This window comes from Delphinapterus leucas, chromosome 11, assembly GCF_059928025.1.
Source record: "Delphinapterus leucas isolate spDelLeu-1000000601 "Yukka" chromosome 11, BTC_Dleu_Yukka2, whole genome shotgun sequence".
Taxonomy (NCBI): domain Eukaryota; kingdom Metazoa; phylum Chordata; class Mammalia; order Artiodactyla; family Monodontidae; genus Delphinapterus; species Delphinapterus leucas.
Window position 1 is genome coordinate 45,002,356 of NC_143139.1, and position 26,079 is coordinate 45,028,434.

At 40.6% G+C, this 26,079-nt stretch overlaps 1 protein-coding gene across 24 annotated transcripts in view; it reads right to left on the bottom strand.

Annotated features, from left to right (window-relative positions):
* R3HDM2 (R3H domain containing 2) overlaps window positions 1–26,079 on the bottom strand; it is a 152,450-nt gene that overhangs the window by 40,394 nt on the left and 85,977 nt on the right. For 14 of the 24 annotated variants that reach the window (XM_022571757.2, XM_022571760.3, XM_022571767.3 and 11 more), the window contains 3 exons: window positions 4,628–4,827; window positions 1,976–1,999; window positions 127–168 (listed from right to left, as the gene is read on the bottom strand). In XM_022571757.2, coding sequence (XP_022427465.1) covers window positions 127–168; window positions 1,976–1,999; window positions 4,628–4,792 — 231 coding nt within the window. In that variant the 5' untranslated portion in view covers window positions 4,793–4,827. The remainder of the gene's footprint in view (window positions 1–126; window positions 169–1,975; window positions 2,000–4,627; window positions 4,828–26,079) is intronic. The other 10 variants (XM_022571771.3, XM_022571769.3, XM_022571772.3 and 7 more) reach the window with 1 other exon arrangement.

A 26,079-nucleotide genomic window follows, 5' to 3' on the forward strand; every position in this document is an offset into this window, starting at 1 on the left:
GGGTACAAGGGACAGGCAAACTTTGCCTATATATAATCCAAATAAACTAGTTATTAGTGATAAGTCCATTTGTGCAATGTTCTACTAATAACACTAGAAAAGAAGCTATAGAGGAAGGGCTCTCACCTTGGCTCTTTTCCTGGCATGACCGTGGTTGGATGTCCGCCTCTGTTAGAAGGGGATTAGAAAATATTAAAGGTGGGGGAAATAAACACAAGTTAAAAGCAATACAAGTTTACAGAGAAAAAGCACTAACTTCAAAACCATTATAATAGCCAAACTATGATGAGACCCAGTTGTTGTGGTTGTCCCCTATGCTACAACTCGAGCAACTGTGACATGGAAGGGACCATAGGCCACCTACAGACAAACCACCACTCACCATGAAGATAAAGAATAGAAAGACATTGACTGGTTGGCCTATTTCACAGATTGATAAAAATTACTTTTGGATAAACCAGGGAATCCTCTCCTGATTAGGATGCTTCTGGCAATGTCACTACCATAGCACAATAGAGTGGTTTTTCCCAAGCTTGCTAACAGAAGCCTATTTAGCCTATAGTGGGTGTGAAATATGGCTCCTAACCATCACTTAAAATAACACCTTTATAGGACAACACATTGAGAGTTCTAACTTGAGATACTCAAAAGACCTGTCCCTGTGGCTGCAGAAATGGAATGAAGGCTCTTCTTGCCAATTGCCTGCCTCCCTAAATATGAGAATTCTCCCAGTTCTAAGCTCCTGGTGCAGGCTCTTATAGCCTGTCTGGGTCATGGATATAAGATGGGACAGGATAAAAAGAAGGGAGCATGGAAGATGTGGATAAGACCTCCAGAGCAAAGGGAGGTAAGGAGAGTGAGTAAAGAGCAGGATAGAAGCTGAGGAAGATGAAGAATGAGGGCCTGAGGTGGGATGAGGGAAAGAATGACTAATTAATTGGTAAGGTTTCGAATAGTTGAGAAGTCAAAATGAGGACTTTCGGGAAGACGCTGGGTGACACTTAGGGCTTCTAAGATGTTTGGAATGGAACTCACTGCCACTGAGGTGTGGAAGAAACTGAGGCTGGTGGGTGGAGGAGGGGAAACAGATGGAGGCAGAGTACCAGCATGGTCCTGGGTAGGTGAGGATTTCTTTCCTTTGTCCTCTTCACTAGTTACCAAACAACACTGCTACAATGCAAAATGGAGAACCGGAAAGGTGGATGGAAAAAGTGAGAAATGATGGTGAATCTGGTCAGTGGCAAGATCTGTTATAATAAAGGAAGAATCATAGTCCAGGAATATGAAGCAGTATTTGTCACTATTTTTTTCAAATAAGTTATAACATACATACGACACAAACATTCAAGAGTTATAATGAAGGTATGCAGAATAGTAGGTCTCCTTTCACATCTGTCCCCCAGCTACCTGGATCCCTCCTAAAGGATCAACTAGTACTGAATTTCTTGTAATCTTTTACAAGAGATCTTTTATGCATCTATAAGATTATTGTACATGTGTACACACACTTTTTTTTAAACCAAATAGACGGATATTGTACACACTGCCCTAAACCTTACTTTTAAACTTTTTTCAAGGATACCTCCATAGAAGAGACACTGTTTTTCTTAATGGCTACATGGTATTCCATTGTGTGGCCATACCATAACTTATTTTACCAGTCCCTTAAACTGCACCATTTAGGATGTTTCTGATCTTTGTTAGTATAAACAATGCTTCAATGACCATATCATTGAGTATATCTACAAATATGGTATAGTCCATTTAAAAATTTTATATTTAAAAATTTTATAAAGTATTGCTAAATTGCCCTTCAAAGAAGTTATACAAATTTATAACCCTACAAACAATGTATAAATCTGCTTATTTCTCAGAATGCATAATTTTCATTAAATAGTCAAACACATACTGAAAGTCTAATATGTATCAGGCACCATGCTAACTACTGGAGGATACAGAGATAAAAGACACAAACCTTGTCAAAAAGGAACTCATAATCCTGTTGGAGAAGACAGACAAATAGACAATTACAATACAGGACATTAAGTGCATTACAGAGGTACTCATGGAGTGCTAGAGGAGCACAAGTGTCTAACTCAAACCTAGGAATTCACAAATTCACATGTTCACAAATATTGAGTGCCTGCAAGGAACTGTGTTGGGTCCTGGAAATACAAATGATGAGCCTAAACTGACCTGGAGGAGGCCAGGGAAAGAATACCAAGGAGGGCATTCTAGGCAGAGAAAACATGTAAAAGCATGCTTTCTCCAAACTTTTCAGGGGCCAGCGAATCAGTTAATGCTGGAGCATAGGATTCCAGAGGTGGATGGATGGCAGGCAAGGGCTAGGTCACAATATGCCATGCTGACAAATCTGGGACTTAGCCTAGGGCAAGGAGACACACAGAAACTCTGGAGAGAATTAACACAATCAGATCTTTATTTCACAGCCATCTTTCTAAAGCAGTATGGTAGCTGAATCAGAGGAGATTACAAGTATAAAGGCAGAAAGCCCGGCTAGGTTATTTAAAGGACCCACCTAAGTTCAGTATGTGTTAAGTCAGGATTTGCCCATTCTAAACTGAATCTCAGAACCTGCCCTTTATAGCACTGTTTCCATGCCAAAGATGTTCTGAGTTCCAATTGCTGATTCCAAGAATATGTGTCACACAGTACGAGTAATGAAAGTCCCCTTTCCTCAAACTTTCCAGCTCCAATTCGTAACAGGCACTCTCTTGACAGAGTCAGTAAGATTCTTGTGGAGACTTACCAGGTGTGAGTTGGGGGAAAGGTAAGAGAAAGAGCAGAATTTTTAGTGCTGTTGAAGGGGAACACTGGTAGAGGGGAGAGGGCTTCTGAAGGGTGGCCAAGACTTTGTAAAAGGAGCAGGAGTTCCAGTAGATGGCAGCAGCAACTCCACCTGCTCCAGCAGCAACAAAAGGAGTCTGAGGGGAGGCAGGTTCCCCACCCAGCCTCCCACACAATCTATCTGTATATCCAGGTGAAGACATTCTTAAACCAAGTGAGTATCCATAAGGCATATAAAACCTATAGTCACCCTTTCTTTTCTGCCTATCTTCAAGAAGAACACAAAACAGGAGTTCAGAACACCACTTAAAATGGTCTCCTGAGAATAGAGTCACTTGGACCAAAAAGTTCATTTAATTATTATCTTCCATGTAACATGACAGCACATAATTAAACATTCAACACTTATTTGTCCTGAGGATTTAAAATTCATTATTGGGATCAGTGGAAGCTAGAAGTATAGCTGGAACAGTGGCGGACTGTCTCCATAAACTCTGGAAGGATGGGCTGGGAATGACAATTCACATGCAAAAGATAATGGAAAGAAAAGCAGCCATGACAGAGATCTGGCAAACTGTAAGAGGAAAAATAGTAGAAAAGCAGGCAGCTAGAGAACAAAATATTTCAGAGAGTTATCTGATTTTAATTCATCCCTTTATGTTGTTGCTGTCTTAATCTTTATGTAAGACAAGGCCTAGGTGAATTGGGTTGTCAAGAGAAATCCTGCTTCAAGTTTCTAGACCCTCCAAAATGTTATTGCTACTGCTCTTTAAACTAACTTACTACAATTAACAGTCTATCTCCTAAGCATATAATAAAGACCAGTCTCACCCCTGGGCAAGAAGGAAAGGATTTATATAATTTGGGCTTGGGTAACAGAGGAAACTAGTAGTGACCACAGGGAAGAGAACTGGAACAGGTAAGCTAGAGGAGGCCCAGAGTCTGGCTGGGTACCAAAGAGGAGCCCTGGAAAAAGCTCGGCTGGCCATCTACTGCCATCATATCTGCACTGTAGTATGAATTCGGATGGAAAACAATAGGCAACCAAAGAATAAAATTCCTCTCACTCACATTTACCAAGTGGCAAGTTCAGAGACTATTTCTGCCCAGAAAATGCTGACTGCTTTAACACAACCAGGATATGAATTTAAAACTGTGTGTAAACCCAGGCAGCTCTAGTTTTAAGAGTTTACTGTAGGGACTTCCCTGGTGGCGCAACGGTTAAGAATCCGCCTGCCAATGCAGGGAACAAGGGTTCGAGCCCTGGTCCGGGAAGATCCCACAGGCCGTGGGAGCAACTAAGTCCATGTGCCACCACTACTGAAGCCTGCGCGCCTAGAGCCCATGCTCCGCAAGAGAAGCCACCGCAATGAGAAGTCCGCACACCGCAACGAAGAGTAGCCTCTGCTCTCTGCAACTAGAGGATGCCCATGCGCAGCAATGAAGACCCAACGCAGCCAAAAATAAAAAAAAAAATTTTAATTAAAAATATGGTTTATTGTATAAGCCATATTATGACTTGTCAAATATGTGTTTGTATATAGTTTGTTTTTTGATAGTTAAAAAATATCAAAATGTAGCAAGAACCAGTGTTATTCAGGTCCTAACAGATTAGGGACTTCATTCTGTTTTCTTTAGACTTCATTGTGGACTCTGACAAAAAGGGAAGGAGATATTTCTTGAGAGCTGAAGTTGGGTTTTTAGGGAGAATCAAATGTTTGTGTAAGTGACTGGCTTCCTATAGATTTCCAAAGCCACCTCTAATGACGTTTCTATTTTGCTATAAAGAGTGCGCATATGATGCACTTCTAATCCTTACCTGTGTCTCCTGACGCAAACTGGTATCTTCACTCTCTTTCTCAATTTCTTCCTTGCTTGGAGTCTTAGATATAAACTTGTTTTTGTTTACAGATTCTTCCACCAGTTTTTTTTCCGATTCTTTCATTATTTCCAGAGTCTCTTGAGTAGTGTTACTGTTAGACATCTTCTTCAATAGAATACAGCAGCCTCTATGGACTCCTAAAGAAACATGAAATGCATTAAACAGGAGCTGTGTATCTAAACTTAACACACCTGTAAGACTTGTATTTCATACAGAAGCCTGAAATAGCCTTCCTGTAACCCAGTATAGGGTCCTTTGATAAATGTTACCCCTAGATTAATTTCATTTCTTTAAAGAAAAAAAAAAGCTTTACTGAGGTAAAACTGACAGAAACTGCATATATTTAAAATGCACTAGGAATTCTCCAGCAGTCCAGTGGTTAGGACTCCCTTGGCGCTTTCATTGCCAAGGCCCCAGGTTCAATTCCTGGTCAGGGAACTAAGATCCTGTAAGCCACGTGGCGCGGCCAAAAAAAAAAAAAAAATACAATTTGATGAATTATGAAACACACATACACCTGTGAAACATCATCACAATCAAGATCGTGAGCACATTCATGACCTCCAAAAGTTTCCTCCTGCTCCTTTAAAAGCCCTTCCTCCCCTTTGCTACCACCCCCAGCCAACGACTGTCGCTACAGATTAGTCTCCATTTTCTAGAATTTTACATCATACAGTATATGGATTCTTTTACTCAGCATAATTATCTTGAGATTCACCAGGATTCAGTTCTAAAGCAATGTAGTTTAAGTCCCCTTGGCACTTTATTTGCCCTCCCTTGTTCCCTACAGAAATCTGCTCACATCTTCAGCTTGAGCACTCCACAGAGTTATCTCACTAGACTCTCTCCAGAAAGAAGATATAAAGCTCTATTCAGTACCAGAGAGGATCACTCTCCTTTCCCAAGGAGAACTTCCACAGCTGCCACAAACCACAACACTGTTACCAACTTCAAGTATCTCCTCCATCAAAAAGCAGCAAAATCAGACAATGCTTATAGAATCTTAAATTCTTTCCTTTATCTTAAGCAAGCTGAAAAGGCAAGAAGAGAGTTTTGTAGTCATCTGTCCTTCAGAAAGACTGGGTCTCTCCCTGGAGGAAGAGAGAATCTTTGCTTTGCTATTCACTATTTGGGTTCAGTCACTTTACTGCCTCCCAAAGATGCAGAGATTTGTAGTGCAGGGGTGGTAGCTCTTTATCACTTGCTATCACTACCTGGGAAATCCTGTAGTGAGGTCAATACAGTAATCCAAGCACCCACTCAGCAACAGAAATTGATGCTCTATACAGAGATTCATGTCCTCAACAACTGTGGAAGTCAAAAATGCTTAGCTCCAACAATGGTTTATAATAGAGGTTTCTCTTTCATGGATTATTGACTGTACTTGAATCCTAAATATTTCTTTCCTTTCTTTAAAAAGATAAGACTGGAAACCTTCCCATATGTCCTGTCTATTCCATGTGACTCTAGAAACCAAGCTAAACAAACAGCAATGCTTCAAGAAAATTGTCATGCCAGACATTTTTTCCTCCTTTCAATCAGTTTCAAGGATAAGACCCAGAAGGCTCTTAAGAAGCATGCGTAACCTCATCCTGGCATAAGTTAGTCTGCAAAGATTATTGCTTTGTTCACCTTTTGGTGGCTACTGAGCAGCTGCCTGGAGACTTAGTTTAAAAGGCTAGAGAGTCATTCATACAATCATAGTCATACAGCTGAATTTAAATTCTTTTTATTGATTGATTGATTGATTGATTGGCTGCGTTGGGTCTCCGTTGCTGCGCACAGGGTTTCTCTAGTTGCAGCAAGCGGGGATTACTCTTCATTGCAGTGCACGGGCTTCTCATTGCGGTGGCTTCTCTTGTTGTGGAGCACGGGCTCTAGACGCACAGGCTTCAGCAGCTGCAGCATGCAGGCTCAGTAGTTGTGGCATGAGGGCCCTAGAGCATGAGGGCTTCAGCGGTTGCAGCACATGGTCTCAGTAGTTGCAGGAGGCGGGCCCTAGGGCATGCGGGCTTCAGTAGTTGTGGCATGCAGGCTCAGTAGTTGTGGCGCACGGGCTCTAGAGCGCAGGCTCAGTAGTTGTGGCACATGGGCTTAGTTGCTCCACGACATGTGGGATCTTCCTGGACCAGGGATCGAACCCGTGTCCCCTGCATTGGCAGGTGGATTCTTAACCACTGCGCCACCAGGGAAGTCACATACAGCTGAATTTAAAGATAAGAAATAGGGACCTCCCTGGTGGCGCAGTGGTTAAGAATCCGCCTGCCAATGCAGGGGACACGGGTTCGAACCGTGGGGTCCGGGAAGATCCCACATGCCGTGGAGCAACTAAGCCCGTGTGCCACAACTACTGAGCCTGCGCTCTAGAACCCGCGTACCACAACTGCTGAGCCTGCATGCTGCAACTACTGAAGCCCGTGCACCTAGAGCCCGTGCACCACAACGAAGAGTAGCCCTGCTCACTGCAACTAGAGAAAGCCCGCACACAGCAATGAAGACCCAACGCAGCCAAAAATAAATAAGTAAACAAACAAACAAATAAATAATAAAATAAAGATGAGAAATACTGGAAGAAACTGACTACAATAGAAAATGGCTGATATTTTATTTTTTAATTAATTGATTCAGGACCTGGAGGCTTCTATAAAAAAAGTTACAACCTACAGAGCTTAAGTTTTTTATTTTTATTATTTTTAAATTTATTTTTGGCTGCATTGGGTCTTCGTTGCTGCACGTGGGCTTTCTCTAGTTGTGGTGAGCAGGGGCTACTCTTCGTTGCGGTGCATGGGCTTCTCATTGCAGTGGCTTCTCTTGTTGTGGAGCACGGGCTCTAGGCGTGTGGGCTACAGTGGTTGCAGCATGCGGGCTCAGCAGTTGTGGTACGCGGGTCCTAGAGTGCGCGGGCTTCAGTAGTTGCTGCACATGGGCTCAGTTGTGGCGTGCGGGCTCAGTAGATGTGGCTTGCGGGCCCTAGAGCGCAGGCTCGCAGTTGTGGCGCATGGGCTTAGCTGCTCTGCAGCATGTGGGATCTTCCTGGACCAGGGGTTGAACCTGTGTCCCCTGCACTGGCAGGCGGATTCTTAACCACTGCGCCACCAGGGAAGTCGCTACAGAGCTACAGATCATTGGCTGTACGTGGGAACTGCATATACACATATATTTGTTTTTTTCCCCATGGGTAAATCAAGGGTCCATTCTCTTCAGTTTGAAATACAGTAAAACTCAGCACATGCCTTCTCTATTATCTCTTAGCTGGGAAACATCAATAAAGATCAGAATTGGAAGGGTTCTTAGATACAGCCTCATGCAATCTTCCCCATCCTCCCCAAAGAAGAGTCCCTTTGTGTAAGTTCCTGAGAGGAACTTTCTTTCTCCTAGAAAACTCCTGGGACAGGATCAACTCACTATTTCATAAACAGTCTTAACTGTTATATAGTTTCTCCCTATAAAAAGCCATGAGCTGTTTCAATCTTGATCCTAAATCTGCCTTAGAGTCAAACAAGATTAAGTTTACTTCTTTTACCACATGACAGATCTTCAATATTTCTCTTTTTCAGGCTTAAATAACTTTAAAAAGATTACTCTGTCAGAAAGAAAAGGTGAGAGGTGGGGAATGGGGGAACTGGATAAAGGTGGTCAAAAGGTACAAACTTCTGGTTATAAGATAAATAAGTACTGGAGAGGTAATGTACAATCTGATGACTATAGTTAACTGTATGGTATATTTAAAAGTTAATAAGAGAGTACATCCTAAAAGTTCTCATAAGAAAATAAAAATTTTTTTTGGCCTGAAATTTAATTGAATTTTTAAAATTCATACAACATAAAGTTAACCATTTTAAAGTGAACAATTCAGTGCATTTAGTACATTCAGTGTTGTGTAACCATCACTTCTATGTAGTCCCAGTACATTTTCATCACCCCAGAAGGAAACCTATGAGGAAACGGATACTAACTAAACTTATTGTGGTAATCATTTCATAGTACATGTATGTTAAGTCATTAAGCAGTACACCTTAAACTTATACAGAGCTATATATCAATTATATTTCAATAAAACTGGAAAAAAAAAGGTGGTGATAGGGACAAATATAAAGCAGCTGGTTGTTTCTTTTTCCAGGATGGGCCTCAATTACCAAATAGGTATATTTGTCAATCAGAATGATAACTTTGCAGCTCCTCTTTACATATAAGGCAGAAAAGGCTCAACCATCTGGACACCTGGACTAACTTCACGGTGTCCAAGCACTGTTACTCAGTCAAAACACTAATGAAAAAACCCAACTAAACCAAAAAACGGTCTTTCATAATAGCCACCTGTGGAATATGGTCACGCATTCCAACTTAAGTTGTAGGGAGCCACATGGTTTCCTTTGTTCACTGGGAAACAGGAAAACTTGAACTTTAGATTGTTTAAGACGTCCATAAAACAGTTATTAATGCAAACACTTTAAACAATTTTGACAGTCATTTCCACTGAGACTACTGGCCTCTTATAGAGGTGTGTAAAACAAAGCAATTCCTTTTTAAAAAATTAATTAATTAATTAATTTTTTGGCTGCGTTGGGTCTTCGTTGCTCCGCATGGGCTTTATCTAGTTGTGGTGAGTGGGGGCTACTCTTTGTTGTGGTGCGCGGGCGTCTCATTGTGGTGGCTTCTCTTGTTGCGGAGCACGGGCTCTAGATGCGCGGGCTTCAGTAGTTGTGGCATGTGGGCTCAGTAGTTGTGGCTCGTGGCCTCTAGAGTGCAGGCTCAGTAGTTGTGACACACGGGCTTAGTTGCTCTGCAGCATGTAGGAGCTTCCCAGACTAGGGATCGAACCCGTGTCCCCTGCACTGGCAGATTCTTAACCACTGCACCACCAGGGAAGTCCCCAAAGTAACTTGTACTCTGAGGAAAAAGGAAGCAGCAGAGAAAGGGTACAGTAGACACTATACTGGCTACCTATCCAAATCTCCCCTTTCTCCCACACTCAATCTAGCCCAGATTTCCTTTTGGTGTTTGCCTTCCTCTGAGGACACATGATCAGGGAAGGTAATCCTATCCCTAAGCCCTAGGAAGTGGATCTTTCTTCTTTTTTTAATTTTATTTGGCTGTGTTGGGTCTTAGTTGCGACACGTGGGATCTTCGTTGCGGCATGTGGAATCTTTTGTTGCTCTGGTGGGCTCTTCGTTGTGGCACACAGGCTTCTCTCTAGTTGTGGCGCTCAGGCTCTAGAGCACGCGGGCTCAGTACTTGCAGTGAGCAGGCTCTCCAGTTGTGGCGTGCCAGCTCCAAAGTGCACAGGCTCAGTAGTTGCAGCATGTGGGCTCTCTAGTTGTGGCAGGTGGGCTCCAGAGCGTGCGGGCTCAGTAGTTGTGGCATGCAGGCTCTCTAGTTGTGGCGTGCAGGCTCCAGAGCACATGGGCTCAATAGTTGCGGCACACGGGCTTAGTTGCCCTGTGGCATGTGGGATCTTAGTTCCCCAACCAGGGATCGAACCTGCGTTCCCTGCATTGGAAGACGGATTCTTAACCACTGGACCACAGGGAAGTCCCTAGGAGGTGGATCTTAATTAGCTAGACTATTCGTGGTAATTCTGTTTCCTTTTTGTGTCTGGGTTAGGAAGGGACAAGTGACTCAACCATCACCAGTGAGACATGAGAGGATTTTGCTAGGTGGGTGGCTTTAAAGAAAGGCTTCTCACTGTATTAAAAAAAGAAAAAAAAGCCACTAGAAAAATGGTTATCTTCTGCTGAAGGTTTGTCTTTTGTGCAGATGATGCCTAGACTGCAACAACCTGCCAACACATGGAGACGGGTGGATCGGAGGGAGTAAGATAGTAATGAGGGGTCAGAGTTTTAACTCTAGAGTTAGGATCCATCAGAAGATACACCAAGCTCAAAACTGTATTTCTTGAGCTGAGGGTCTCTTTTGTTCTCCAAAATAACCTTTAACTACACTCATTTCCATAATCCTATACAGAAGGCTCTCCTTTCTCTTGGGGCATAAGGATTTCTGGAAACAATTTTTTCTGGGCCAAAACAAAAGCAAAAGTTGCAGCCAAGGGACAAGATAATTTATTAGCAGGAAAAAGAAAGAAAGAAAGAAAAAGCTTTAAAGAGGAAGAATAAAGCCAGTAGACAAGGGTTAAAAGGCAGAGAAGTAATTTCCACTGTGAATGGCTTATTCAATGGAGAAAGGAACTATTTCATATATAACTTGACTAGAACAAAGCAAGACATTAAGCTCCCAGGAGAGCCTAGGTGTGTGCTTCCCTGCAACCTATCTGTGTACGTTGTACATTTCACCCAGGCAAATAGCACAATTTTAAGGCAGAGTGTCTCCTGAGGACACTCAGTGGCTCAAGCTGCACAGAGGGGACTGTCAGAAGTCGAGGGCAAGGAGAGGGAGTGAGGAAATAGGATGATACAGAGGAGGATGATTGGGAGCCAAGATTTGGCAATTTTTTCAGGAAGAATACTGCATATTCCCCATAAATTTTTTGACTGCTGAGGTAAGTACCTTCCAGAGCACAGTGAGATTATATATCCTTCCATCAACTCTATAAACAACCTTCTAGGCATTGTGCCAAAAAGATTATATAGGGGACACTCAGAGAAAGAAGGGCAGTTTCATTTTCTCCCTTTTAATCCATGGCCAAGTAGAGAGAATTAAGAAGGAACAAAATAGCTAGAGGCTAAAAATTCTGATATACCCTGTGGCAAAATCCCTGTAAACTTTCCAGTCCTTTTCTCATTCATATATCAAGAATAAATTACTCCCAGTTGATACTCATACTGAAAAAATATTTAGAATCTAGGGGTTCAGGAGAATGTATAAACAAATTGTGGTATATTCATATAATAGAATACTATTCAACAATTAAAAAAATGAACTTTTGGTGTTTGCTTTCCTCTGAGGACACATGATCAGGGAAGGTGACCCTATCCCTGAGCCCTAGAAGGTGGATCAATCATGGTAATTCTTTTTTGTGACTCGTTTGAGAAGAAGCAAGTGATTCAATCATCACCCATGAGACATGAGGGGACTTTGCTGGGTGTATACTGACATACACAAAAACATGATGGATCTCAAAACTATACAGTAAGTAGATGAAAGTGCATCTCCTTCCCCAAAAATACATACTATATAAGTCCATTTATATGAAATTCAAGAACAGGCAAAACTACCCTACAGTGGTTTAAATCAGAAAGGTTTGGGGGTAAAACACTGATTGGAAAGAGACATAAGGGATTCTTTAGGAGTGATGGAAATATTCCATCTTGTTAGAGGTAATGGTTACATGGGTGTATATAATTGTCAAAACTTATTAGCTGAATGCTTAAGATTTGTGCATTTTATTGTATGTTATTTAAACAGAGAGAGCGAAAATAATGCCCTTAGTAGTCAAAACATTGGGGACAAAACATTCATAGGGTTAAAATGGTAGGTTAAAAACAAAACAAAACTGTCTAGATGCCCATGATGGCTAGCCTATTTATACACTCTGACATTGGAGTTAGGAGAAAAGGAAAAACCATTAATGTTTATTGAGTGCAATTATCAACTTGGTGCTTTATGCACTTCCACTCATACCGCCAAGAGTAGTTAAGGCATTTGCCCAAGGTCTGGTGACCTTGGGCAAATTCCTTAACTACTGTCATACTAAATGACAGAATCAGACCCAAACTCTAGTGCTGATGCCAAAGTCTACATTCTTTCTATGACTTTGCTTATTGTTTCTATACATTACTTTAATCCTAACAAAACTCTTTGTTAGGGCATTTCTAAGATGAAGAAGCCAAAGCTCAGAGGAATTATATAACTTTCCCAAGTTACGAGGGGCAAAGGCAAGATTCCAGCCTGTGTCTGATCCCAAAGCCAAAGTTCTAGGTATCCCAAGGTAGACATTCAGGAGTGTTCTGGGATGTGAAGTAAGGTATGGGAGGAGTGCCTAGATGCAAGGCCTCTCTTCAGAGAGTGTCAGTGGGGGACATATTTGGGGTCTTGTAAACTCTCCCATCTTTCCCCTCAATCTGGGTCACCTCTCATGACTTAAAATTTTTTATAGTTTATAGAAAATATCTTATTTGATCTTCTCAAGGTATAAAATATCACCATTTTATTTATAAATGAAATACATTGTTCAGGGCCATACAGTCTGTATAAGAAGCCAGAATTCAAACCCAGGTCTTCTTGATTCCAAAATCCCATGTTCTTTTCACTACAGTGCCCAAACGATGAAAAACAAAAAGAGTATGATAACTGCATACCTGAAAAGGAAAACTGGTTCAACCGCCCTTGGGAGAAGGACAAGAAAGAAGGCCCTACTGAGTTATGAGAGATATGGGTCCAACACTCCCTTCTCTTCAGAAAGAGAAAGCAGAATGTGGGGGAATAGAGTATAAAGTACTTATGGAACATGTAAAGCTATAGTTATGTGACAGTCACCAAGTCCTTTAAGGATTTCAGAAGTCAAATGTCATAGGTTTCACTAGTACTAGGCCAATAAAAATAACAACAACAATAATAACAATTATGCCAATTTTCTAAAATCAGGGAAGCATGAGAAAATCATTCTGCTCTATAAATGCAAAAGGATTCACTGGTGTGTAAGGGAGGCCACAGGAGTTGGCTGATGTCCAGAGCAATTCCTTAGGCAAAGTAAACAGAGAAACAAGATTAAAATGTTCTGGACATGTACTCTCTTTGTTCAATATCTGTGATAGTTGTACTTGCCCTGAAATGAGAACTACAGGTGCTTTGATCGATGGACTGAAGTGTTGGTTGGGTTTCGTTTCAGTTTCTAACGGCTTCTCTACATTCTTGGCCCAAAATGCCCATTTTACTTCCTTGAGCGAAACAGAACAAATCATATTTCCTCCTCTTTCAGACTCTTTTCAGCAGTGCTCAAACAATGGAGCACCTTTGCTGCTTCTATTTTATTTAGCTTTATCATAGTAATGCCACTATGTAGAAAATATCACAGAATCTTAGGGATGGAAAAGACCTTGAAAGTTCACACTGTCCTTTCCCACGCCCTGGCAAAACTGCTCCTAACTAAGCCCAGACAAGACATTCTGGGAAAGAAAAAAAAAATCACAATTTATCTACTGTTCATGGCATTTCAAGATGTCTTCTATTGCTTAACTTAAACACCATGCAACTAAGTCTGTATTGCCCTACTGTGATGAACTTAGAGATGAATGTTACCACCTATTAGGTGGAAAGGACACCTAAGCCAACAATTTAGTATTAAAAGAATCTTTCAAAATCTAAAATTGAATGTGAGGGGCTTCCCTGGTAGCACAGTTGTTAAGAATCCGCCTGCCAGTGCAGGGGACACAGGTTCAAGCCCTGGTCCAGGAAGATCCCACATGCCGCAGAGCAAGTAAGCCCGTGCGCCACAGCTACTGAGCCTGTGCTCTAGAGCCCGCGAGCCACAACTACTGAGCCCATGTACCACAACTACTGAAGCCCGCGCACCTAGAACCCATGCTCCGCAACAAGAGAAGCCACCACAATGAGAAGCCAGCACACCAAAACAAAGAGTAGGCTCCGCTCTCAGCAACTAGAGAAAACTCACGTGCAGCAGCGGAGATCCAATGCAGCCAAAAATTAAATAAATATAAAAAATAAATAAAATAAAATAAAATTGAATGTGAGTTCGGCCAGAGAAATAAGATAAGAACAATTTAATTTCACATGAAGGAATTGGAAAACTTTAAGAATCATTACTCCTTAAGCCTCTGCTGCAAAGGAGAGCCTGCTATTTATTCCCCAATAGCCAATCACCTCTTCCTCAATACAACTACTGATTTAAAAAAAAATTTTTTTTAATTTATTTTATTTATTTTTGGCTGCACTGGGTCTTAGTTGCAGCACACTGGATCTTCATCGAAGCATGCGGTGCGTGGGCTTCTGTCTAGTTGCAACGTGTGGGTTTTCTCTAGTTGTGGTGTGCAGGCTCCAGAGCACGTGGGCTGTGTAGTTTGCGGCATGCAGGCTCTCTAGTTGAGACACACGAGCTCAGTAGTTGTGGCACGTGGGCTTAGCTGCCCCGCGGCATGTGGGATCTTAGTTTCCTGACCAGGGATCGAACCTGTGTCCCTTGCATTGTAAGGTGGATTCTTTACCACTGGACTGCTAGGGAAGTCCCCAACTGCTGATTTTCAGTTGGGCACATGGCTGCCTATAAAAATGCTTCACCTATCCCAACCTCTGTTATAGCTAAAAATGAGTGTGTGACTAGGTTCTAGTCCATGGGATGTAAGTAGAAAGAAGTATTGTTGTAGGTTGGATTATGTCCCCTCAAAATTCATATGTTGAAGCCCTAACACCACACAACCCCGACCCCCCACCCCCGCCCAATACCTCAGAATCTGACTGTATTTGGAGATAGGGCCTTTAAAGAGGTGATTAAATTAAAACAAGGCCTAATCTGGCTGGTATCCTTATAAGAAGAGGAAATTGAGACACACAAAGAGACACCAGAGGTGTGTAGGCACAGAGAAAAGACCATGTGAGGACACAGTAAAAAGGAGGCCATTTGAAAATCCAGAAGAGAGACTTCAGGAAAATCCAAATCTGCTGACATCTTGATCTTGAGACTTCTAGCCTCCAGAACTGTGAGAAAATAAATTTCTGTTGTTTACGCCATCCAGTTTGTGGTATTTTGTTACAGTGGCCCTAGGAAACTAATACAAGTAGTAAATACAACTTCTATGAAGTATCCTTAATGGAAGTGAATGGCCCTTCTTTACTCATCCCTAATTCTTTTTTTTTTTTTAACATCTTTATTGGAGTATAATTGCTTTATAATCATGTGTTAGTTTCTGCTTTATAACAAAGTGAATCAGTTATACATATACATATGTTCCCATATCTCTTCCCTCTTGCATCTCCCTCCCTCCCACCCTCCCTATCCCACCCCTCTAGGTGGTCACAAAGCAGCGAGCTGATCTCCCTGTGCTATGCGGCTGCTTCCCACTAGCTATCTATTTTACGTTTTGTAGTGTATATATGCCCATGCCACTCTCTCACTTTGTCACAGCTTACCCTTCCCCCTCCCCATATCCTCAAGTCCATTCTCTAGTAGGTCTGTGTCTTTATTCCCATCTTGCCCCTAGGTTCTTCATGACCTTTTTTTTCCTTAGATTCCATATATATGTGTTAGCATACAGCACCTGTTTTTCTCTTTCTGACTTACTTCACTCTGAATGACAGACTCTAGGTCCATCCACCTCACTACAAATAACTCAATTTCGTTTCTTTTTATGGCTGAGTAATATTCCATTGTATATATGTGCCACATCTTCTTTAACCATTCATCTGTTGATGGACACTTAGGTTGCTTCCATGTCCTGGCTATTATAAATAGAGCTGCAGTGAACATTTTGGTACGTGACTCTTTTTGAATTATGGTTTTCTCAGGGTATATGCCCAGTAGTGGGATTGCTGGGTCATATGGCAGTTCTATTTTTAGTTTTTTAAGGAACCTCCATACTGTTCTCCATAGTGGCTGTATCAATTTACATTCCTAACAACAGTGCAAGAGTGTTCCCTTTTCTCCACACCCTCTCCAGCATTTATTGTTTCTAGATTTTTTGATGATGGCCATTATGACTGGTGTGAGATGATATCTCATTGTAGTTTGTTTTTTTTTTTTTTTGAGGTACGCGGGCCTCTCACTGTTGTGGCCTCTCCCGTTGCGGAGCACAGGCTCCGGATGTGCAGGCTCAGCGGCCATGGCTCACGGGCCCAGCCGCTCCGCGGCATGTGGGATCTTCCCGGACCGAGGCACGAACCCGTGTCCCCTGCATCGGCAGGCGGACTCTCAACCATTGTGTCACCAGGGAAGCCCCTCATTGTAGTTTTGATTTGCATTTCTCTAATGATTAATGATGCTGAGCATTCTTTCATGTGTTTGCTGGCAATCTGTATATCTTCTTTGGAGAAATGTCTATTTAGGTCTTCTGCCCATTTTTGGATTGGGTTGTTTTTTTGATATTGAGCTGTATGAGCTGCTTGTAAATTTTGGAGATTAATCCTTTGTCAGCTGCTTCATTTGCAAATATTTTCTCCCATTCTGAGGGTTGTCTTTTGGTCTTGTTTATGATTTCCTTTGCTGTGCAAAAGCTCTGAAGTTTCATTAGGTCCCATATGTTTATTTTTGTTTTTATTTCCATTTCTCTAGGAGGTGGGTCAAAAAGGATGTTGCTGTGATTTATGTCATAGAGTGTCCTGCCTATGTTTTCCTCTAAGAGTTTGATAGTGTCTGGCCTTACATTTAGGTCTTTAATCCATTTTGAGTTTATTTTTGTGTATGGTGTTAGGGAGTGTTCTAATTTCATACTTTTACATGTACCTGTCCAGTTTTCCCAGCACCACTTATTGAAGAGGCTGTCTTTTCTCCACTGTATATTCTTGCCTCCTTTATCAAAGATAAGGTGACCATATGTGCGTGGGTTTATCTCTGTCATCCCTAATTCTTGCTGGCCTGAATGGAGAAGTAAAGGCTGGCACTTCAGCAGCCATCTGAGACTGTGAGGTGATAGTAGGATTGAAAACCATAGACAGTGGGGCAACAGAAGAAACCTGAGTCCTTGACTAGACCAACCCTGGACTGCACTGGCTCCCTCTGGATTTCCTAAATGTGACAGAAAAATACACTTCTGTCTTGTTTAAGATATTATTTAAGTTTTGCTGTAATATATATTCACAGCACGCACACACTCAAAATAATAATAATGATGAAAATAACAGTACACAATTAGTCAATTCCTATAAGCAAGGAATCCTGTAGCAACAACCTGGAGTTTATATGTACTTGGGAGGCAAGAGGTAAAATAAGGAAAATGTGGTACTTTTACAGAGGATATAAAAGCATCACCCTCGTGCTCCAATACTACCTCTGTTACAAGGAAAAGGCTGAGCATCATTAAAGGGTGAGTTAGGGGCGGCACCCATCAAAATAAAGAACATTCAATCTCTAGAGTATAAAGGGCAGTAAGCATGTTATAGTGGATAAGTTTATGGACTTTGTAGTTTGACATAATTTGGCTATAAGGCTAATGTTTCTACAACTTATTAACCATGTAAGTAAGCCTCAGCCTCCTTATCTGTAAGATTAGACATGATATATATCTCATAGAGTCATTGGAAAATCACATAGCAAATGTAATGTGCCTACACACAGTATGCTCAAGTAAATGTTAGTTCCTCCTAATCCTATTTTACAGTAAGAAGGTAAAGAAAGATATTTGAGAGACCCCTCTTCCTGGCTGTTCAGTGGTACTGTTTTTCTCTTATGAGCACACATATTTCCACTTGGAATTGGCACCTTGTATACACCCATTTCCCAATCAGTATTGAACCCACATTATTCTGCATAGGTGAGATCCTTGCCTATTTTAATGAGAATTAGAATTCTTATCTTTTTTCTTACTTGCAGTCTTTTACTGCCTATTTACCACTTACTGTACTTGGTTTCCTACTTTTCTTGATACTTTGGTATTTTAAGAATTGTTTTTAAAAAGTCGATTTAGGTAAATGCTTCTTTCAAAAGGAAGAGCTCCAATGTTTGATATAGCTGTAAGCATACACCTAAGGCAAGAGATGAATCAATGAAGAGTAGCTGGTTCCTTCAGACATGTTACTCATGATGTTTAAAGAACACACAACATTTGATGGCTCAGATCCTAAAGAGGCCTCACCTCTAGAAAGTTTATCATTGATCACTCTATTGTGTGTACAGGGCTAGACATTTTACAAGTAGATATCACCATTCTCTTTATAGAAGAGTAAACTGAAGACCAAAATGATCAAGGAGCAAATCCTGTTGACTCTAACTTCAAAATATAACCCAAATCTGGTGACTTCCTACATTTCCACTGCTACCACCCTGGTCCAAGCCACCATCTCTCTTGGCTGATAGCCTTCTAACTGGTCTCCTGATTCCAATCTTGCTCCCCTACAGTATTTTCTAAACATAGCAACCAGAGTAATTGTGTAAAAACAGTTTCAGATCATGTTATAGCTTTGCTCAAAACTCTCCAATGGATCCCCATCTCACTCAGAGCAAAACCTGAGTTCTTAAAATAACCTATAAGACCTTAAATAATCTGATCACTAATTTGCCCTCTGATCCCATCTCTCACTATTTCTCCAATATATGCAGTTTCAATCACATTGGCTCCTCCTTGTGCCCTAAACCCACTTTATAGTGATTGCTTTTACTGTTCCTTCCTTCTGCCTGGAATGGTCTTCTCCCAGATAACAGCATGGCTTGCTTACTCAGTCTTTTCAGATCTTTACTCAGATGCCATCTCAGGAAGCCTTTTTCTGGTCAAATAACTAAAATTACAAAACCCCAAACACTTCCTATCCTACTTTTCTAAGGCCTCCCCCACAAAAAGTTAGCCAGATACCAAACAGACTTTTTGCTCCTCTTTGCTTAACAGGTAAATCTGAAGTTTGGTTTTATTCCTCTGAGACAGAAAGTGATGGTATAATGAGAAGTTCGCATCTCACTCATAGAGACTTGAATAGTTCAAAAGAGGGGAACAAACTCATGGATCTCTTGAAGTCTCTTTCAATCCTTCAAATCTGTAAATAGCCAAGCATGGAAACACTGGAGGAGAGGAGAACAAGACACACCATAATTTCTCAAGTATCCCTGCCATAAAATGTAAGAAGAAAAACAATACTCTTGACTTCTTTCATTTACAAGATCTAGAAGGGGTATTTTCTTTGTATGAATGAATCACTCTCAGTCTCTAAAGCAATAAGGTACAGGAGAAGATACATGCCATGATCTGCTATGACAAGGAACTAACAATGAGTTAAGTGAAACCTCCCAGATGTATGTCAATAAATATGAACAAGCTAGAGAACTGAAGATGGAGAATACAGAAGCTAATCCCAGCTAATCCTCTAACTCCAGACCCAATAGTGTGCAAATATAACATTTACAGGGACTACCATATCAGAGTGGAAGAGAAAAAAGGAAAAACAAGTAAGAAAAAAGCTGCCAATTTCTGACTCAGCTCTAAAGCTACCAAAATAAGCAAGGCAGCTTCAGATATCAAGACAAATCTCCTCTGGTCTAGAGGCCAGGGTTTGACTTAGACTTGGCATAAGCCCAACTGACTGCAGCAGCAACTCAATTCACAGACAGGTGATAGGTATTTCCCACCATATCTTTTCCCAATCAAATCAAAGTAAGAAGATATGTATTATTACACTGTTTATATTAAGCAGCAAAATTTGAAAAGTAAGAGAAAACCACCTTATACCATTCTTGAAACATTTTATTTCACAGCTTTATATACAGTTATGGTATTAATGTCATATATCACTGAGTAAATGAATTCTGCAAGGTTAAATGATGATGTGTTTATGTTCTAACTGCTCATTGGCCCCCAGGTCAGCCAATCTGATCCAGGACTCCATGGCAACAGGCTCTATCACTAAGAGCTACAAGATGATATTCCCCTTGCCTCCTCCTCTTTTTTTTTTTTTTAATAAAACACTTTCCACAGAAACTGCTGCAAATATTATCAAAGAATAGTCTGTACAGACAAGTAAGCAATGCTGCCATTCTGATATACTAAACATGAATAGTAGGGGGAAAGAGTGAATAGCAATGACAATGAATCTATGCAAACAACAAGGGATCCTCCAAACTCCAGAAATCTTCCCTTGTTTAATTTCAAAGGAGAAATTCAGGAATCCTTGCACCGTGAAAAACCATCACTAGGATAAATTGTGGGATTAGTATAAGTAAAGTGCTGCCCAGCTGAAATCCCAATATTGAAGCTTCCCATGCTACAGTATATGGAAAAAGCTAAACGTTTTAAGACTGCTAACCTTTGTAAGTTTCCCATAACTTTCTTTGAAATGTTAAAATCTTCATCAAAACTCACAGATTTCAGGCTCTTATTTTCCATATTCTCAAATCACAATCAGCTCATACAGTTCCTGTAATTCTGTGATATCAGTCCTCTTTTCTACACCCCCCTCCCCCATCATGCTCCACTGTGCTTAGAGAAAAAATTGCTATGTCTAAATGAGGAAATACGGTAGTGCCCCCCCACCCCAATTCTGCAGCTTTGCTTTCCTTGGTTTCAGTTACCCACAGTCAACTGAAGTCCAAAAATACTGAATGGAAAATTCCAGAAATAATTCATAAGCGCTGTTCTGAACTGCATGACGAAATCTTGTGCCATCCCACTCAGTCCCGCCCAAGACATGTATCATTCCTTTGTCCCTCCGTATCCCTCCGTATCCCACCTGTCAGTTAATTAGTAGCCTTCTCAGTTATCAGATCAACTGTCATGGTATCAAAAGTGCTAGTGTTCAAGTAAGCCTTATTTTACTTAATAATGGCCCCAAAGCACAAGTAGTGATGCTGGCATTTGGATACGCTGAAGAGGAGCCGTAAAGTGCTTCCTTTACGTGAAAAGGTGAAAGTTCTCAACTTAATAAGGAAAGAAAAAGAATCATATGCTGAGGCTGCTAAGAATGAATCTTCTGTGAAATTGTGAAAAAGAAAAAATAAATCTGTGCTAATTTTGCGGTCACACCTCAAACTGTAAAACTTATGGCCACAGTGCATGGTTAGTGCTTAGTTAAGATGGAAAAGGTATTAAATTCGTACAATAAGATATTCTGAGAGAGAGACCATATTCACAAAACTTTCATTAATATATTGTTATAATTGTTCTATTTTATTATTGTTGTTGTTAATCTCTTACTGTGCCTAATTTATAAATTAAACTTTGTCATAGGTATGTATGCATAGGAAAAAGTATAGTATATACAGGGCTTGGTACTATCCAGGTTTCAGGCATCCACTGGGGGTCTTGGAACATATTCCCCGTGGACAGGGAAGAGCTACTGTAATACCTTTGCTCTTCACATTCAATTCCCAATTCCTTCTCCCTCAGCTACAGATCTTCTTGAAGCAAAGAGGATTCAAGATAATTATAAACTAGATGAGGAGACTACACCAAAAAGTCCATCCTTCTCCTCAGTGGTGCTCATTAACATTCTAAAATCCACCTGATGTATTACAAGGTATTCCCCTTTCCTTGCATGCTTTTTGCCAATAACTGATATATCTCTGGCTGTAACAAGTAACTTTGGTCCCCATCTCCTGGTATATGGTAGTAAGTGAATGCTGAGAAGTAGACAGAATCTGAGGTGTCAGGGTCATAATTAGCTTGGAAACTGCACGTTTTCATCTGGCTCACACTGTTGTGTTTTTTGTTTTAACAGTGGTAAAATACATATAACATAAAAATTATCATTTCAATAATTTTTAAGTGTAAATTTCCATAGTATTAAGTACATTCACATTATTTTGCATTCTGGAAGAGAAAATGGTCTCAGGCACAAAAGTCATGGTGTTAAGAGACTATAGTCTTCTTTGTCTATGCCTACTTACTAAACATGTATTTACTGTACAAGTCACATATTAAGAACTATAGTGATTATGAAGAATAAACTGTCAAATATTAAAAACATCTGACACGGGGGGAAGGCTGGGAGGAAGGGATAGTTAGGGAGTTTGGGATCGACATGTACACACTGCTATATTTAAAATGGATAACCAACGAGGACCTACTGTACAGCACAGGGAACTCTGCTCAATGTTATGTGGCAGCCTGGATGGGAGGGGAGTTTGGGGGAGAATGGATACATGTATACGTATGGCTGAGTCCCTTTGCTGTGCACCTGAAACTATCACAACATTGTAAATCTGCTATACTCCAATATAAAATAAAAAGTTAAAAAAAAAGAATATCTGACACTACTGCTCAGTAAAAATAGCCACTGACATGTATTTCCAGTATGTTTTTCGCGTGTTGAAAGTATTGATAGTTTCTTACATGCACAACTCAGTTCCCAAGCAAGTCCAAAGTAGATGGAAATCTACCTTTCTTTTTTATCACCACTGAGTTCCAAGGGGCCCATATAGTTAGACTAACTTGAGAAGGAACAGAAATTCCTAGAACAAAGAAAATCTTTTCTGTTATACTGTTTCAAATTTCCCAAGAATTCTTAAGGAGGCAACCCAGAAAGGGGGATAAAAGCAACTTACAGTGGGAGTCATAAATTATATCAAAGCTAGGAACTTCCCTGGTGGTGCAGTGGTTAAGAATCCACCTGCCAATACAGTTGACAGGGTTTCGACCCGTGGTCTGGGAAGATCCCACATGCCATGGAGCAACTAAGCCCATGCGCCACAACAACTGAGTCTCCACTCTAGAGCCTGTGAGCCACAACTACTGAAGCCCCCGTGCCTAGAGCCTGTGCTCTGCAACAAGAGAAGCTACCACAATGAGAAGCCTGCGCACCACAACGAAGAGTAGCCCCTGCTCGCCACAACTAGAGAAAGCCCGTGTACAGCAACGAAGACCCAATGTAGCCAAAAATAAATAAATTAATTAAAAAAATAAATTATATCAAAGCTAAAAAAATTTTTTTAAGTCACTGCAGAAAATCACTACTAGGCCCCCTCTACATCAGTTTCCTTTATACCTTCATAAGAGAACACCAAAACATTTCACTCTGGTCCTACAACTTTTTTTTTTTTTAATATCCTGAGCCAGTACATATAGAAGAACAACATATTTATCGACCTCAGAAAGACAGAAAGCTGCATGAATAGGATACCATCTCAGTGATGTCGCCTCCCAATATGAAAGGGCTCTGATCATAGGAGGCGATCTTCCTCAGTACGCAGGAGCTATCATTTATTAAGCAGTTACTGTGATCCAAACACTATGCTTAGGAATTTATATGTCATCACATTCGTTTTCACTTTAACACATTTTGAAATTCTACTTTCAGATACTAACAGAAAGGCTTTTATGATTAGAGAAGTACTATAGGCTTCTTTATACTTACAGAAAACACACACAAGTAGAAGTAGAAAAGAAAAATTACCCATACTCTGTAACTCAGAGATAACTGCTATTAGTAACACCAATGTTCTGAGATATGTTTTTCTAAACTTTGCTTCCATATTCGAATGGAAATTGTATCCATTTGGATGTTTCCATACCTAATAATTTTTATGTAATTTACATTATACAGAACATTTTTATACCATGCTTTTTTCTACTACTAGAACTGTGACCGTTTCCCCCATTAATTACTTCTACCAAAGTCATTTTAATAACTATCTAATATTCTACTACATATATGTACCACAATTTATTTAACCATTTCCCTCTTACTGGATATTCAGGAAGCTGTTAATTTTTATAATAAAATAATGCTGTAATGAGTATCTTTGTACCTAAATCTTTATTCACATTTCTCATCAACTTCCTAGGATAAATATGTTCAAGAGTTTTGGAGATAAAAAATTTCCCCTTTAGTTCACTCCAGAAGCAAGGCCAGTCGCATTATCTAATCATAGTGTTTCTCAACGTTTCCCCAGCAACACATAATGTCCACTTAGCACATCCCTTGGCAGTGCCTACCTAGACTTTAAGGACATTCACCTGCGTAGTGCTTCTTACTTTTTATTTTTCTTCAATTTATGCTCTCCTTTTTAATAATATTAACTCTCTTTCCCCATATATTCCACTGGAAAAGATATGTAACCAGTATTCCTTAAAACTCACTGGCTTAAGAAAATTAATAGGGAGGAAAGAATAAAACTTTACACAGAAAGGTATTTTCTTCACTATAAATGTTACACACATTACTAGCTCTTGTCAGTGTACCTTCGTAGTTTAGACAGCAATCCAAAAGGCGAAGCCTCAAAAACCACAAAAGAGTAACACTCTACGTCTTTAATATGAAATTAAAAGAAGGTAAAAGGGCATGGAGATATTGGATATTTTAAAATTTTGATTTGATATTTGGTCCATTTAAGATCTTAGATTTTTTTAACATGGGAAAGGAAACAGTCACCTAAGTCCAGGAAGTGCAGAGAGTCACATACAGGATTAACCCAAGGAGGGACACACCAAGACACATAGTAATCAAACTGACAAAAATTAAAGAGCCTAGATCTTTTAAGCAAGTTGATTTAAGGAGTCTTGATACATAGGACTTCATATAAATCTTATACTCTCATAAATACATGAAGAAAGAACACCACCACATCAACGTACATAGAGAAAAGCAGAACACAAAGTTTCAGAGGTAGACACCAAAGGCAAGTGTCCTAAGTTTTTTTTTTTTTTTTTTTGCGGTACGTGGGCCTCTCACTGTTGTGGCCTCTCCCGTTGCGGAGCACAGGCTCCGGACGCGCAGGCTCAGAGGCCATAGCTCATGGGCCTAGCCTCTCCGCGGGATGTGGGATCGTCCGGGACCTGGGCACGAACCCGTGTCCCCTGCATCAGCAGGCGGACTCTCAACCACTGTGCCACCAGGGAAGCCCAAGTGTCCTAAGATTTTAAAGTAGATCAGAACCAATGGAAGAAAGTAAAAAACAACAAAAAAAACAGTCATCATCTACAGAAGTCAAAAGATCAATGATGGCCAAAGAAAGAAAAACAGAGCTGTTAATCTGAGGGAAGGTGTTTACAATTTGGCCTATGAGCATCAAATTAGAAAAGATACTTCCTAAGAGGATCAACTTTGGGGCTTCCCTGGTGGCACAGTGGTTGAGAATCTGCCTGCCAATGCAGGGGACACGGATTCGAGCCCTGGTCTGGGAGGATCCCACATGCCGCAGAGCAACTAGGCCCGTGAGCCACAGCTACTGAGCCTGCCTGTCCGGAGCCTGTGCTCTGCAACGAGAGGCCGCGACAGTGAGAGGCCTGCGCGCCGCAATGAAGAGTGGCCCCCGCTCGCCGCAACTAGAGAAAGCCCTCGCACAGCAACGAAGACCCAACACAGCCAAAACTAAATAAATAAATTTATAAAAAAAAAAAAGAGTGTCAATTTTAAGCTTAAATATTTAGATTATACTTATATTCATTTTAAACATGCAACATCCTACATGGCTTGAAAATCTCTTCTGGCTTCCTCAAAAATTACAGGTGATCTGAAGATACAAATGGTATATTCCTGTTTAATTTCTAAATATTAACAATAGCTAATGCTAAGTAAGCCTTTAAGATAACCAGGAACTATCTTAAAGGCTTTACATGTATTAACTCTTTTAATCCTCAAAACAATCCTAGGAAGTGGATACTATTATTATCTTCATTTCATACATTTTACATATGAAGAAATGGAGAGGTTAAGTAATTTGTCCAAGGTCACAGAACCAGCAATTGGCATAGCTAGGATTTGAACTCAGGCAGCCTAAATCCAGAGTCCAAACATTTATTAGCTATTATATGTGCTTTTCCAAAAAAGAAGCTCCTAAACAGGCTATAAATCAGTGAGAGTAGGTGGGCTAGGAGAGGAGCACTTTGGAGAAAAGTACTTATGGT